Raw genomic sequence first — 13311 nt, 5'->3', positions numbered from 1 at the left:
AGTTGAATTGTGGTGGGTATTTCAGGGAGGCAGAATGGAATCACGCCAGGGTTCAACTCTGACTCTTGAGTGATGAGGAATGGTGGAGGAGATCTCTGGAGAGGCAGCCGGAGCAGAAAATCCCCAAAAGGGTTAAGGGAAAACGGGGCTTTTGCAGACCTGAGGAGTAAAATAGGTCCGTAGCAGAGGTGCATTAAGGCTCGTTGATGGATCGGGAGATAAAATTAATGATCGTAAAATGACTAAGAGCTGCTGAGTTGCTTTTTCTTTAATGCTGTCGAAGAAGAAACGAGGGGATACAAATGTATGGACAATAAGGACGTGCGTTTTCTGGCTCCGGTTATTATAGTATCCGAGAGCCTCACAACTGGTAACATATTTATCCTCCAACCCTCCCGGTGAGGCAAGGAAGTGCTATCATCCCCTCTGTAGCAGGGGGAAACTGAAGCACAAACTAAGTGACTTGCCCAAGGTTAGTCTGGGGCAGAGCAGGGAATTAAGCCAGGATCTCCCAAGTCCCAGGCTAGCGCTCTAACCATTGCACCAGCCTCCCTCTATGACGCGAAAGATCTGGTTAAATAAAACATGAGGGGTAGGTGGATGCTAGCGAGAGAAATCGGCCGGCTTGGGTGAAACGCTCGGTTCTTGGAGGGAGTTTGGTTGAAAGGCAGGGGAAGAATGCCAGCCTGGCACGGATCTTCCTGAGGCAGAGAGCAGCGATCGCCCTCTGGCAAACCCGCATCACGTGAGATTGCTGCTGCCGTCTCTCTGACAGCAATGGCCCGTCCATCGGTAGGACAAACACAAACACACCATCTGGAGGGAGGGGAAAGGATTTTTTGACGCCACATGCTGCCCCTGCCCCGAACTGCAGCCCGTGAGGTATGTGTGGCTTCGAAGTGGTGACTGCTTGCCCCCTCGTATCGCTCTGATTTTCCTGTGCTTTAAACCTGTCGCCCTCCCAGCCCTATGCAGGGGCAGATCCCCTGGCCTCGGCCCTCCAGCCCTCATGGGGTCAAGCCCTTACCCCCACCCCCCATTGGCTCCCCTGGCCTGCCCACGCCCGTCTATGGAATCCCAGAGGGCTCAGATCCTGGGTGGCCCCCACCCTGGCTGAGAGCGAGTGCCTCTCTTGCCCCCTGCAGTGCCAGGCACAGGGCCCGGGTGGATTGGCCCTGCCGAGGAGCCGTAGGCCGAGCGCAGAGGAGGCCATAGGCTGGGCCAGCAAGATGGAGGCCGGAGGTGAGCCGGGCTGGGGGCGAAGGTCCTGGCGGGATGGGGAATGGGACACATATGAGGACTCAGGGCCTTTCCCCTCCAGGGGGGGCTGGTTATTCCCCCGCCCCGGGCCCTGTTCTGCTCCATAGGATATGGGTCACTTCCCTCACTCGTACCCCGTGGGGGCAGGGCAGGGCTGGCCCGAGGTCCCCTGTGATGCCCCGTTCACCGGCCCCTGGAAAGGGTTTGGGTCTCGGGTCAGTCCGAGTGGCATGGATGTCCAGTGTCACCACCGCATCGGCACTGACTGGGCCCCTGGCTGGCAGAGAGACCAAGAATTGGATGGGCCCTCGGGACCGAGCCCCCATCTGTGTGCGGGGGTGGTGGGATGCCCTCCTACCCCTGTTTTAGGGGGGACCCAGAAACCTCATTCTCCATGGCTGGGAGTCAGGCCCCGCTCCCAGCACTAAATAATTAAAAGAAGGAAAATTAAGGGGGTTGAATTTAAAAAAATTGGAATTGGTGGTTGCCATGGGAACATGCTTTCATCTCCGTGATGTCCTGGCGTAGGGCCGTGGGAGGAGCCTCCCAGAAAGGGGTGGGGCCTTGACTGCATTTCTTGATGGAGGGTGGTGAGTCTTGGAATGAATTTTGCGGCTCGGGATGTCGGGTATATGGCTGGGGTGGGGCAGGAATGGTCTCTTCTTTCCTCCAGTGATTTGAACCATGATCTTGAGGGCAGTCCCTTCCAATGGGATTGTTAAGCGCCGGTGGTCTGTATTGGGGGCTGGGAAGGTGTGTGTGGACCAGTCTAGGGGTTTGTCTGGCTCCCATTGACATAGGATCTGAGCCCCCCACGGTCATTAACAGACTCGATCCTTGCAGTGAGGCAAGGGAGTATTATCCCTATTTCACAGAAGCACCGAGCAGGGCAGGGGAAGTGACTCTTCCAAGGTCACACAAGGAGCTGTAGGCAGAGCTGGGAATTGAACTTCGGTCTCTTGAGTCACAATCCGGGTCCCATCGTACCTGGGACTCAACCCCCCCTTCCCCCATCTGCTTCCTCCTTAGGGGTGAGCAGGATGCGAGGGGAAGTGTATGAGATGTGTGGAGTCAGGGGCAGGACCAAAGAACAGACTGATTTGCGGGGGGAACATAAGGGGAAAAGGGACAAGAGACTGAAATTGTCTAGAAGAGATGAGTGCAGCTGTTAGCCTTGAGGGGTTTGCTTCATGGTGTGGTCTTAGTTAGTAAATATCATAACTGTGGGTTCAAATTCTTTTGTGGCACCTGTGTAACTCTGCTGGGGGTGCCTCCATCACCCTGGTACCTTGGGGGGGTTACACCAGCGTGACCTGTGGGAGAATCTGTCCCCTGTAACTACTCCAGTGCGAGAATTCTGATTTCTGGGACAGTCCTTTAGTTCTCAGCGGGGGTGATGTTATAGCAAACCCCGTCCTGGCGGTATTTAAACCCAGGATTCTCAGTGTTCAAGTGAGGTCCACCTGAAGGGGTGATCGCTATTAGCTGGCAGCACTAGTAAGCTGTCATCCTCTATGCAGGCCATATGCTAGATGTGATACCCTTTTCACAAGCATGTTATGCTACTACTTAAATTCATTTTTCCAGCCCCAGTGTAAGAGGATTCTGGCTCCTCCGTCTCTTGCGACAGGCAGCCTGAGGAAATTCAAGGGACGCTGTCAACATAAAACTCATATAAATGTGTCCTAGTGTCTAAAAATGTTACCGATGTTCACAGTTGATGCTGTTTGGTTAATGTTCTCTTGCATCTATCTGACTGAGCATGCGACAGGGAAATTCACCTGGCCAGTTGCACAATCTGTTTTTAGCCTTTCACCATCGAACTGTGTCCCTTTCTGGTATCTGTGCTTTAAATCAGATGGGGGGTGGGGAGTAGAGCGGGCTACTAGGTCTGAGTGAGAGAGGTAAGAGGCTCAATGTGTTCAGTCTAACAAAGGGCTGGTCTACACTGGGTGGGGGGATCGATCCAAGATACGCAACTTCAGCTACGCAAATAGCGTAGCTGAAGTCAAAGTATCTTGGATTGAATTACCTGGGGTCCACACGGCGCGGGATCGACGGCCGCGGCTCCCCCGTCGACTGCGCTACCGCCGCTCGCTCTGGTGGAGTTCTGGAGTCGATGGTGAGCGCGTTCGGGGATCGATACAGCGCGTCTTAACGAGACGCGCTATATCGATCCTGGATAAATCGATTGCTACCCGCCAATACGGCGGGTAGTGAAGCCGTACCTAGAGACAAGGTGGCTTGATCACTATCGATAAATACACTAGGAGAAGATTTCTGATAGCAGGGGCTCTTTCATCTCGTAGATGAAGGCAGGACAATTCATCAGTTGGAAGTTGATGCTTGACAAATTCAAACTGGGAATAATAAAGAGCAAATTTTTAACAAGGAGTGGAATTGACCATGGAAACTGCTTACCAAGGGATGCAGTGAATCCTCCATCGCTTGGAGTCTTTAAATCCAGGCTAGATGTTTCTTTCTAAAAGATCTGCTCTTATTCCACTACAATTTGTTGCGCTGGATGCGGGTGTGACTGGGTGGAACGCCCTGGCCTGGGTTATGCAGGAGGTCTGTCTAGAATGATGATGATCAGCGATCCCTTCTGGCCTTAAACTCAGTGCACCTATGAATTGTCTCGCTGCAAGGGAAGATTTTAGAGAGATTTATTTGAAGACCAGGGAAAATTTCCCCCCCAAACTTCTCACCGGTTCTGAAAAGTGGCTGGAGTCATGGCACGGCCCAGGCCCACCTTAACCAATGGTTGGAGCTGTCGGAGCCTGGTTAATGGTCTGGCTCCAGCTGGTTTTAAAATTGGTTAGAATTTTTTGGGAGGGGTGGAGGAGGGGGCATGCCCCTGTGTAGACAGGGCTGGGGTTGATTTAGACCTTGAATTTAGGGGTTGTAAAAAGAAGGTTGTTACATACCCCAAAGTCCTTGGAAATTAAGAAATTGCAAAGAGAACAGTTTGTTTTTTAAACTTTCCCCTGCAAACCAAACAGTGCAGCATTGTGACAGTGCAAGCTGCTTTGGCAGGCAGTGCCGCCTAGTGCATAGAGCACAGGGACTTGGGTTCTATTCCCAGCTATGACCTTTGGCAAGTCCCTTCCCCCTGTGCCTCAGTTTCCCCATCTGTAAAATGGGGCTCGTGATACTGAGCCTTCTTTATAAAGCACTTTGAGAGCTGCGGATGAAAAGTGCTAATTAAGAGCTCGGTCTTACCTCAGACTTTTCATAGTGGGGGGTTGAGGAGATCCCCATGCGGCCCTCTGTTCCCATTGTGCCATCCCATCAAGCAGCTCCTCCTTCATGATCCCCTAATGTCCCGGGGCAGCGACAGCCAACATGGAAAAATAACCTCAACGTATCAATTGCCAGACTGGGTCAGCCCTGAGGTCCACGTAGCATCAGCAGTAGAGGCTGCAGAAGAAGGGTAAAGAACCCCACAGTAGCAGTGGGGCAAAAACTTTCCACCTCCATAGGTCTCATCCTGATGTCTAGTAGTTCAGCTTAAACCCTGAAGCACAAGGTTTAATATCCATTCCAGAATTATTGTTGTAATTTAAATTATAGCCCTGGATGGTCTTTATCCATGTGAATGTCCAGGCTGGTTTTGGTCTCAACTTCATGTGGTGGTGAGTTCCACAGGCTAATTGAAAAGTGTTTCCTCTTATTGGTTTTGAATGCCCTACCTTTTAATTCTATTTGAGTGTCCCTTGGCTCTTGTGGGATGAGATAGGAAGAACAGAAGCTCCTGATTTCCCTTCTTCATCCCAATTATTATTTTATAGATATTTATTATGCCCCTCTTATTGGTCTCCTTTCTAAAGGTAAACAATCCTTTCAATCTCTCCTCATAGGAGAGTGTGTCCAGGCCCTAGATCATTCTTGTTGCCCTTCTCTGAACCTTCTAATTCTACAGTATCCCCTTTGACAGACATTATTTCAAATTCAGATTAAGAAAGTCTTTAATGGGTTGATGCAGTCTAGCAACTGGAAACAAGGAGTCGGCACCATGTTACTAGCAGCTGTTGAGGTATCTCCATCTACTGATCACAGTTTAGTGTAGCAATATGGAGTTACTTAAGTACCAGAAGTTAAACTAACTAGAACCGGAGTGAAATTGACTGGCTATGGTGGGTTTTTCCCCCCATTTGTCCACGCTGAAATACCTGCAAAGGCAATAAGTGCAGAGGGATTTATATTAAAAACAAGCTTTAAGTTTAAAAAACCCAGATTCTGGTAATGTAAGAAGGAAACATAGTTTTTATTATAATGTTTTTTTAAACCAGTAACGTCTCTCTAAATCTTCAAGCAAACTTTTTTTTGTTTACTGAATTTTCTTTTGAAATCCTGTAAAATTGCTCTCTGCATTTGGTTTTTGAGGAACTCTTTGTTTGTAAATATACATAGTTTTGGGGCTGAAAATGAGTGCAATTCTCTCCTGCATCAGTATGTTTGTGATGTGAGCATCCCAGCTGGTTTCCTGCGTTCCTTCTGGTTAGTCATTACCTGGTTAAGAATTGGATGGGTCTGTATTATTTGTATTACAGTAGCACGTGATGACCCGATCCGAGGCCCTCTGACACCTGGAAAGAGTCTGCCCTAAAGAGCTTTGACTCTAAAGAGAGCAGACAGACAATGGACGGATTCATAGCCCCATTTTACAGACAGGGAGCTGGGTTGAAATGACTCACCCAAGGTTGCGTGAAGTCAGTGTCCAAACTGGGAATGGAACCCAAATCTCCCAAATCCCAGTCCCCTGCCTTTACCACAAGGCCGCCTGTCAGAGATTCCAAAGCCAGCAGAGACCGCCGTGTTCATCTCGTCCGGTGGTTTTCAACCTGTAGTCGGCAGACTCCTGGGGGTCTGTAGACAGTGTCTAAGATTTCCAAGGGGTCTGCACCTCCATTTGAAATTGTTTAGGGGTCCGCAGATAAAAAAGGTTGAAAACCACTGTGCTAGTCTGACCTCCAGCGTGGCACAGGCCATAGGACTTGCCCGTTTGACTTAGAGCAGATCTCTTAGAAAAGCATCCACGTTTGTTTTGAAAATTGCCTGTGCTGGAGAATCCGCCCCAGCCCCTGGTAAATGGTGACAGAAAGCTGGCTGGAACGTAGGGAGTGGAGGGTTCTGTGCGGAGCCTAGATCTATATTTTATGCTGTCTCTTGCCTCCCACCGCCCTTGGTGTGTTACATCTTCCCTTCTCCCTGCGTGTTCACAGACCCAGGTGGCTGCTGTTGGGGGAGCAGAAGCAGGGTTAAGGAGGGCGAGATGTGTATGTTGTACACCTGCTTGGGTGGGCTTCAGTTGTTCAAAGATCATGAGTCCCTGCGGTGGCTTCTGAAGCGGGGTGGCTTGCCTGCTAGGCCAGAATGAACCTGTCTGGGTTAAATGGCCTGTGCTCCCAGTGGTTCCTCCTTGGGTGCACAGGGCTGTTCAGGCAATGAGCATTCAACGTTTCCCCGATGCGCCCACTTCTGGGGTGGAGCAGGGATTCCACTGCTGAAATGAACGACTAATGAGCTTCAGGCTGCCAGAGCAGACAAGCCCCTGGTTAGACCGGGTGTACCAAGTGGGGCTCTCGCTGGTGCTGCACTGTGAGGCTGACTGCCCTGGGGTCACCATCTGTGGCCGGGCCATGGTGCTCCGATTGCCAAGGAGGGCAAAATGCCATCTGCTGGGTCCGTTTGTCCCTCCTGCTGCTGCTCGTTGCTGGCTGCAGGTGGATGATTTTTAATGATCACGCTGGAATATTGTAAACCTTTCGTGCTGCGCCTGCGGGACCCGCCACCTGAGAGGGCAGAAAATTCCCCCGGTCCTGCCAAAGCTGCACCTGCACAAGGTTAACCCTTTGGGCGCCGCTCTCGCCAGCCTGTCGGATTGGCACATGGAGGGGGGGCAGCCCTTCGGGAGTGCGGACTCAGCTACATATCTGTTACCCCCGCCCCGATCAGCCAGTTAATTCCCTCTGCTGGTGCCGTCTGACGGGGCTGGCAATGGAATTGTTCTGACCTGAACAGCTTGAAAAGGAAGGAAAGGCACCGATGGCCTGCTCCAGTCCCTTCCATGGAGAGTGGCTTCCAATCAACCCCCTTTTAGGCCTTATAGTGATGGGGGGAGTGGGGGGAAGCTCCAGCACAGGTCCCAGATGGGAGGGGCTGTCTCAAGACCCACCCCCGGGGTGCTGAGCGTGCAGCAGCTGGCGCAGACCTGCCCGCCCAGCGGTTCAGCTGATCTGCCCTTGTTGGCCGGTCAACGTCAAGGCTTCCGTTCACCCAGGTGCAGCTCAAAGAAGCCGATCCCGTTGCACGCGGGAGCAGCGCTGGCCTCCCCTGCCCCCGACTGGCTGTACTGACAAAGACCAGATGAGCCGGTGAGATCAGACTCTCAGCCCTCCAACCCGGGAGTCCTGACTCCTAGTAGCCCCGCTCCAACCCACTGCAATGTGAAAGGTGTTTGACGGGTGTCAGTCCAATTCCCCGATGGAGGGGCCTCCCCATCACAAAACCATCTCCCTCCCATGACCGTATGGCCTGAAAGGGGCTTGAACGGAAGCCCAGAAGATAATCTGCCCCTCACCAGCCTCTCTCTCCGAAAGGGATAGGAGCAGCTAACATGGCCGTTCCTCTTATGCAGTGAGTGGGGGCTGGGATGGTGTGTGTGTGTGTTTAGAACGGGGGCTGGGAGTCAGGACTCCTGGGTTCTAGTCCTGGCTTGGGAAGGCAGCATGGTCTAATGGTGAGAATGAACCCAGGAGTCCTGTCTGTCTGGGATGATTCTGTGACGGGGAGGTCTCTCCCTCTGGGAATTGGACTGAGACCTGCCAAATTAATTTCCCATTGGACTGGGTTTGAACGGTTGCCCTAGAGATGTTGTAGATCACACACACACAAACCCCTCCTGAGATGAGGGAGTTGGCCGGGATGCTCCGAGCTGCTGGGCCAGGTTCCGTGGGATCCAGGGCGGAGGTTAGGATTCCACCCTCCTGTCCTGCCGCAGGGGCCCGTGTGCCAAGTTTCCCGGGGAGCGCTGGTCTGGAGCAGCTGAGAGCAGGTGTGGAGCAGGGAGCCGATGCCTTTAAGGGCTTCGTGTGAACCTGGCGGCGTGCCCAGCCCTGGCTCTCCCTCCCCCTTTGAGGCTGCTCCCATGGGGCGCTTGCTGAAACAATACCTAGCGCGCTCCTCACCGGGGCAGGCTGAGCCCTGAGCCTGGGAAGCGACAGGAGTGAAACTGGCTGCTTCCCACCCTGCTACTGTCCAGACATTTCTCCTCCGGAGGTCCTCCCCCCCAGGGTCCCGGAGGTCTGGTTTGAAGCCGTGCAGTCATGGGGGAACCTCGGGTGGCGTAGATAAGGAGGGCAGCCTGAGTCAGGATCCCGGCGGCCAGGAGCCGAGGTCTGCGTCACCGGGGGCGGCGGCATGGAGCTCAGACCTGGCGACCTTCGTGGGATTGAGGAAGGCTCAGATTTCGACTTCCAGTTCTGGATCCAGCTCTTCCTCTGGGTGCACTTGTTCGGCCGGCTGGTCCATTATCTCCTCCGCGCCTTTGGGGGGCTGACACAGTAGCCCCCTCGTCTGTTGCACCCACGGTGAGCAGCTTCCTTTCCGGCTTCCCCCGTGCCTCCCGCCTGCAGAGTCCCAGTCTCTGCAGACCCCAGCTGTTTGGAAATTGAAACTCGCAAGGAAGGGCCTCCTCCTTCCCCAGCCCACCCTCTTGCTTCTCCCCCAGAGCGCTATCCGGCTCTCTCTGGCTTCTGCTGAAAGTGGCTTCCCGCTCCCAAGGTCAAGGAGCGCAGCAGCGCTTGTTTGGGAAAGGCAAAGTAAAGAAACCTCCAGGAGACTAGTCCTGGGTCCCTCCCCTGCCGGCGGTCGGTACCACCTGGAACTGCACGACACGAGAGTCAAACCCCGTGGTGCTTCGAGATCTCCTCCCTCGGGTGCTGCTGCAGGGAGCCGCCGAGGGTTTCCGAATGTGGGTCTCTTTGAACGCCTCTTGGAGAGCCCCCTTCGATGCGCTGCAACCCCCTGCTGTTCGTCTCTGCGAGCAGGGCCCCCAGCAGTGGATTTAAGGACCTGCATCCCTCTGACTCAGGCCTCACGTGAGCCACAAGTCCCCCTCCCCTCCCCCGATTTCCTTTGCAGCCCCAGTGGCTTGGCCCGGGGAGCACTGTACTTGTAGAATGGTGTTTTTTCCAGGGGTCTGCCTCCCAATGCATACAGGATCGGCAGTGAAGCCAGAGGGAGCCTCTCCCGCTGCTTTCGGCCGAAGGATTTGAGAGGAGCGGAGAGCCAGGGCGCTGTTTTAAGCCCGGCGGTGTGGGTGTTTCCCCTTGCCACTGGCCATTGTTCTGGCAAACCCATCCCAGCAGTTCTGAAGCAGAATCTGTCCTCCCCTCACCCTCCAGGAAGTGAAACTGACTTGGCTGGCTGCGTAAGTGACTAGACTCCCCTACTCCGGCTCCATTCCCTCCACCAGGGAAGCCAGCTCTCCGGACAGAGGTGGGAGAGAAGAAACTGTTTCCAAGTCCCTGGGTCTTCCCCGCCTCGAGCGAGAGGCAGGGAGGAGTGTGCATGGATGTGACTGGCCGGCCTTGAAGAGTCGCGCGCCGGTCTCTGAGTTGACAGCCACGCTCTGGGGCTGCTGCAGGGCGGGGGAGCTGTTGGATGGAAATTCTCTCTCCCGGTTAGAAGTCAAGAGCAATCAGCCGTTCCTCTAGTCCCTGATCCTGCTGTCTTCTCCGCTGCTGGGAAATGGCCAAGGCCGGAGGATTCCTGGATCGGGGCCGAGCTTCACGTCGACTCTGGTTGTGAGGGCCGGGGAGAGAGGGAGATAAATAAATGAAGGGAAACATGAGCCATGGAGCAGAAATGACCTGCCCCAACCCCAGCAGGAACAAAGGCGCTAAGATGTCACCGCTTCAGAAGCTGGAGAGTCTGGCTGGGCGCATCTTCTACTGGGGGCCGCGCAGCGAGGCGGGGGCCCCTGCCGGCAGCGAGACGGCCCATGTGTCCGAGCACACTGCCACCTGGAATGAGCAGAGTGAGTTGGGATGGGAGCCCTGGGAATAGGACCACATGCAGCCCCAGATCCCGGGGGGTCGGGCTGCCGTGATTCGGTGCTGGGGAAAAGAGATGCAGCGTCCGAGTCCTAGTAGGGATGCGGGTGGAGGGGGGTCTCCTGTGATGCAGGCGCCATTGAAGTTTGTGGTGGCTTCTGTGGGGAGTCTGGTCTGCCCAGCGCCCCCCTGGAAAGGTTCCCTGTGGGGCACGGTCGAGATGAGGGGGAAGCTCACCCAGCGGATGAGGCCTTAGGAGCTCTCGGTTCCCAGTCATCGCTGGCAGCAGCTTGACGTCAAGGGGCTCGTCTTCCTGCCAGTCCTGAGCCATCGGCCGTGTTGCGCCGGCCACGCGAGCCTTTTGCCATGCTGAGCTGATGGTGGCGCCGTGGAGGCACGGGGTGGGACGTGGGCTCTGGAGATGGGCAGCTCTTGTGTCAGGAGGGCTAAACCCGCCAAGCCGAGTGTGACTTCTCTCCTCGCTGAGTGTCTGCGCCGGGCGTCCAAACCAGTTTGTGCGGCGTGCGCTGCTCCATTGGTTCTCGCTGTTGTGCCGATGGTAGCTAATCTCCCCACACGCATAACCCCTCTGAAGGGAGAGATTGTCTTTGTTTTGTGATGGGGGGAGGAAACTGATGCGCACAGAGGGGGAAGTGACTTGCCTAAAGTCTCGCCAAATTGGGGGCGGAGCTGGCTATGGAACCCAGGAGTCCTGGCTCCCAGTCTTCATACTGGTTTAACGGTTAGAGCAGGGGGCTGGGCGTCAGGACTCCTGGGTTCTGTCCCCAGCTCTGGGAAGGGAGTGGGGTCTATGGATTCTTCTCTTCCTTTATTCCCTCTCTGTCTGTCTTCCCCTCTCTATTCCCACTCTCCCTCCATTCCAAAGGCCAGTCCCTGGCGTGTGGCACCTCCCGTTCCTCCCACTGCGCCTGGGAAGGTGCAGGCCAAATGTCTGGTCCTTGATCGCTGCAGATCTTTGGTGTGGGTGGGAGGCTGGGAGCTCGGATCCCTTTGCCCTGAGTGGGACAAGGACCCACTGGCTCCCCTCCGTGGGATAGTCATGGCTACTTCCCTGTGCTGCTGGGACAGATTTGTGCCCTCTCATGTGTCACTTACACTTCCTCTCCGACATCCTGTCTCACTCTTTCCTTCTCATCCACTTTGACTTCCTCCTTCTCTTTCATGCTCCTTCTTTCTTTCCCTCATTCCCTCCTTTTATCCTCCCCTTCCCAGCCCTGACTCATCAGAGACGAAAACTCGCCCCCTCCCTATTTGCAGCCTGTCAAGTGTTACCTGGGCGTTGATCAGCTCGTACTCCTGAATTAACTGCACAGCCGCTTGGGTCGAGGTCACATCCCGACTCGGTGGCCTTGGCCATAGTTAGGGGTGGGTGGGATTCCCATGGGGGATTTGGAAGTCCCCACGTGACACTAAGTGGCTCTGCTCCCTCTACTGGGGGCTCTGGGCTAACTCAGCGGGGAAGGGGAGGGAGGATGCGGGGATGAGCTATCTCTGACCCGCCCGCCAATCCCAGGCCCCGGGCTGGATGTTCAAACAAGGTTGTAACAATAGTGCCTTGGCAGGGTAGCCAGGATTAAAATAGCAGATTGTAAAGCACCTGGTGCCAGCGGCTTCTCTGGCACCTTTAACCCTCTGCTGTCTCGGCCTTCCGAGCGCTGCCTCCAGATCCAGCGGGCCTGGTGTGTGGGGGGGGGGAAAGCTTTGACTTCTTGATAGCCTAGTGAGGGAGGACCACGTGCCACAGTTTGGTAGCACCAGGAGTCCCGACTCCTGGGTTCTCTCCCTGGCTCTGGGAGGGGAGTGGGGTCTAGTGGTTAGAGCAGGGAGGCTGGGAACCAGGACTCATGGGTTTATTCTCTTGATCTAAGGTACTTCTGAGGGCCCATCACTGTAGCATCTGAGCACCTCAGTCAATGCATTTATCCTTACAACCTGCCTGTGAGGCAGGGAAATCATCCCCAGTGTATGAATGGGGAAACTGAGGCACAAAGCGACCTTTCCAGGGTCTCATGGCAAGTCCGTGGCAGAGCCAGGACTAGAACCCAGGTCTCCTGATTCCCAGGCCAGGGTCTGATCCACTGGTTGGCACTGCTTCTGCCCACTTCTCTGACCCAGCAGATCAAGGCACTGATACCGGCGCAGGGCATTGGGGGTTTGCTCTGCTTCGCCTTGCGGGCACCGCGGCAGAAGCTCCTGGGTGGAACATCAGCAGTTAGCAAACCCATGCTGGGTCTGGAAACTGTCAGGAGGGAGTAGGAGGGGCCCTATGGAGGTGTTGCCTTCTTTGCGAGCTGCTGCCTGTTAAAGGGGACGGACCCTCTGTGTGTTAGTTACACCACAGCCGCCCATCCAGCTGTGATCTGGAGTAACTGTTGACTGGCTGGAGGTGAGCAGACTCCTCATAAATCACTGCCCCGTAGCAACCAAATCTCCTTCTGCTGGTTCCCACCCTCCTCTTTGTCTGACATACAGGCTTGGTATTGTTGCTCTTGGTTAATTTCACACTAGATCAGCAGCCCTGGCTCTCCCAGCCGAGAGCCCCAGCAGGTCTGCCATCCGTGCGCTGTCTGCCCTGGAGGGACCCTGCTGGGGCGAAGGGCCCCTGGTGCCAGACCCTGCTTCCTCCTCATCTGAGGCTGCTACTGGACTGGCACTAGGAATCAGGGCAATTCCCACTAGGAACTGGGCCAGCAGCCCCTGCGTGAAACCAGCTGGCATCTCAAAGTGCCGTGGAGTTAGAATAAATTGCTCTGCCGACCTGGAGCCTGATTCCCACCTAGGATCCGTATCGCAAAGATGTGCAACCCCCTCGCTCCCCCCACGAGCTGACCCTCCTGGTCTGCGCTCTGTTTACCCGCTGCAGCTAGGTGGTGCTGTGGGGGGGGGGCTCACAGGACTCTAGCTGAGGGGAGGAGTTTTAACCATCTGAAACAGAGCTGGGCTCCTCTCTGACCTTGGGTAACCGAGACGC

General features: G+C 54.9%; 1 protein-coding gene across 2 annotated transcripts in view; it reads left to right on the top strand.

Annotated features, from left to right (window-relative positions):
• Positions 1-13311, top strand: part of LOC128828393 (cAMP-dependent protein kinase catalytic subunit alpha) — a 47536-nt gene that overhangs the window by 10575 nt on the left and 23650 nt on the right. Inside the window, exon 1 of one of the 2 annotated variants that reach the window (XM_054013055.1) lies at positions 8470-10303. The exons of the other annotated variant lie outside the window; for it this stretch is intronic. Within the exon in view, the coding sequence (XP_053869030.1) occupies positions 10102-10303 (202 nt within the window). The 5' untranslated portion in view covers positions 8470-10101. Of the gene's footprint in view, positions 1-8469; positions 10304-13311 lie in introns of those variants that run through there. 2 annotated transcript variants of the gene reach the window in all.

This window comes from Malaclemys terrapin, chromosome 23, assembly GCF_027887155.1.
Source record: "Malaclemys terrapin pileata isolate rMalTer1 chromosome 23, rMalTer1.hap1, whole genome shotgun sequence".
NCBI classification, from domain to species: Eukaryota; Metazoa; Chordata; order Testudines; family Emydidae; genus Malaclemys; species Malaclemys terrapin.
Note: the sequence above shows the minus strand (reverse complement) of the source record. Positions and strands in the feature narration are given on the sequence as shown.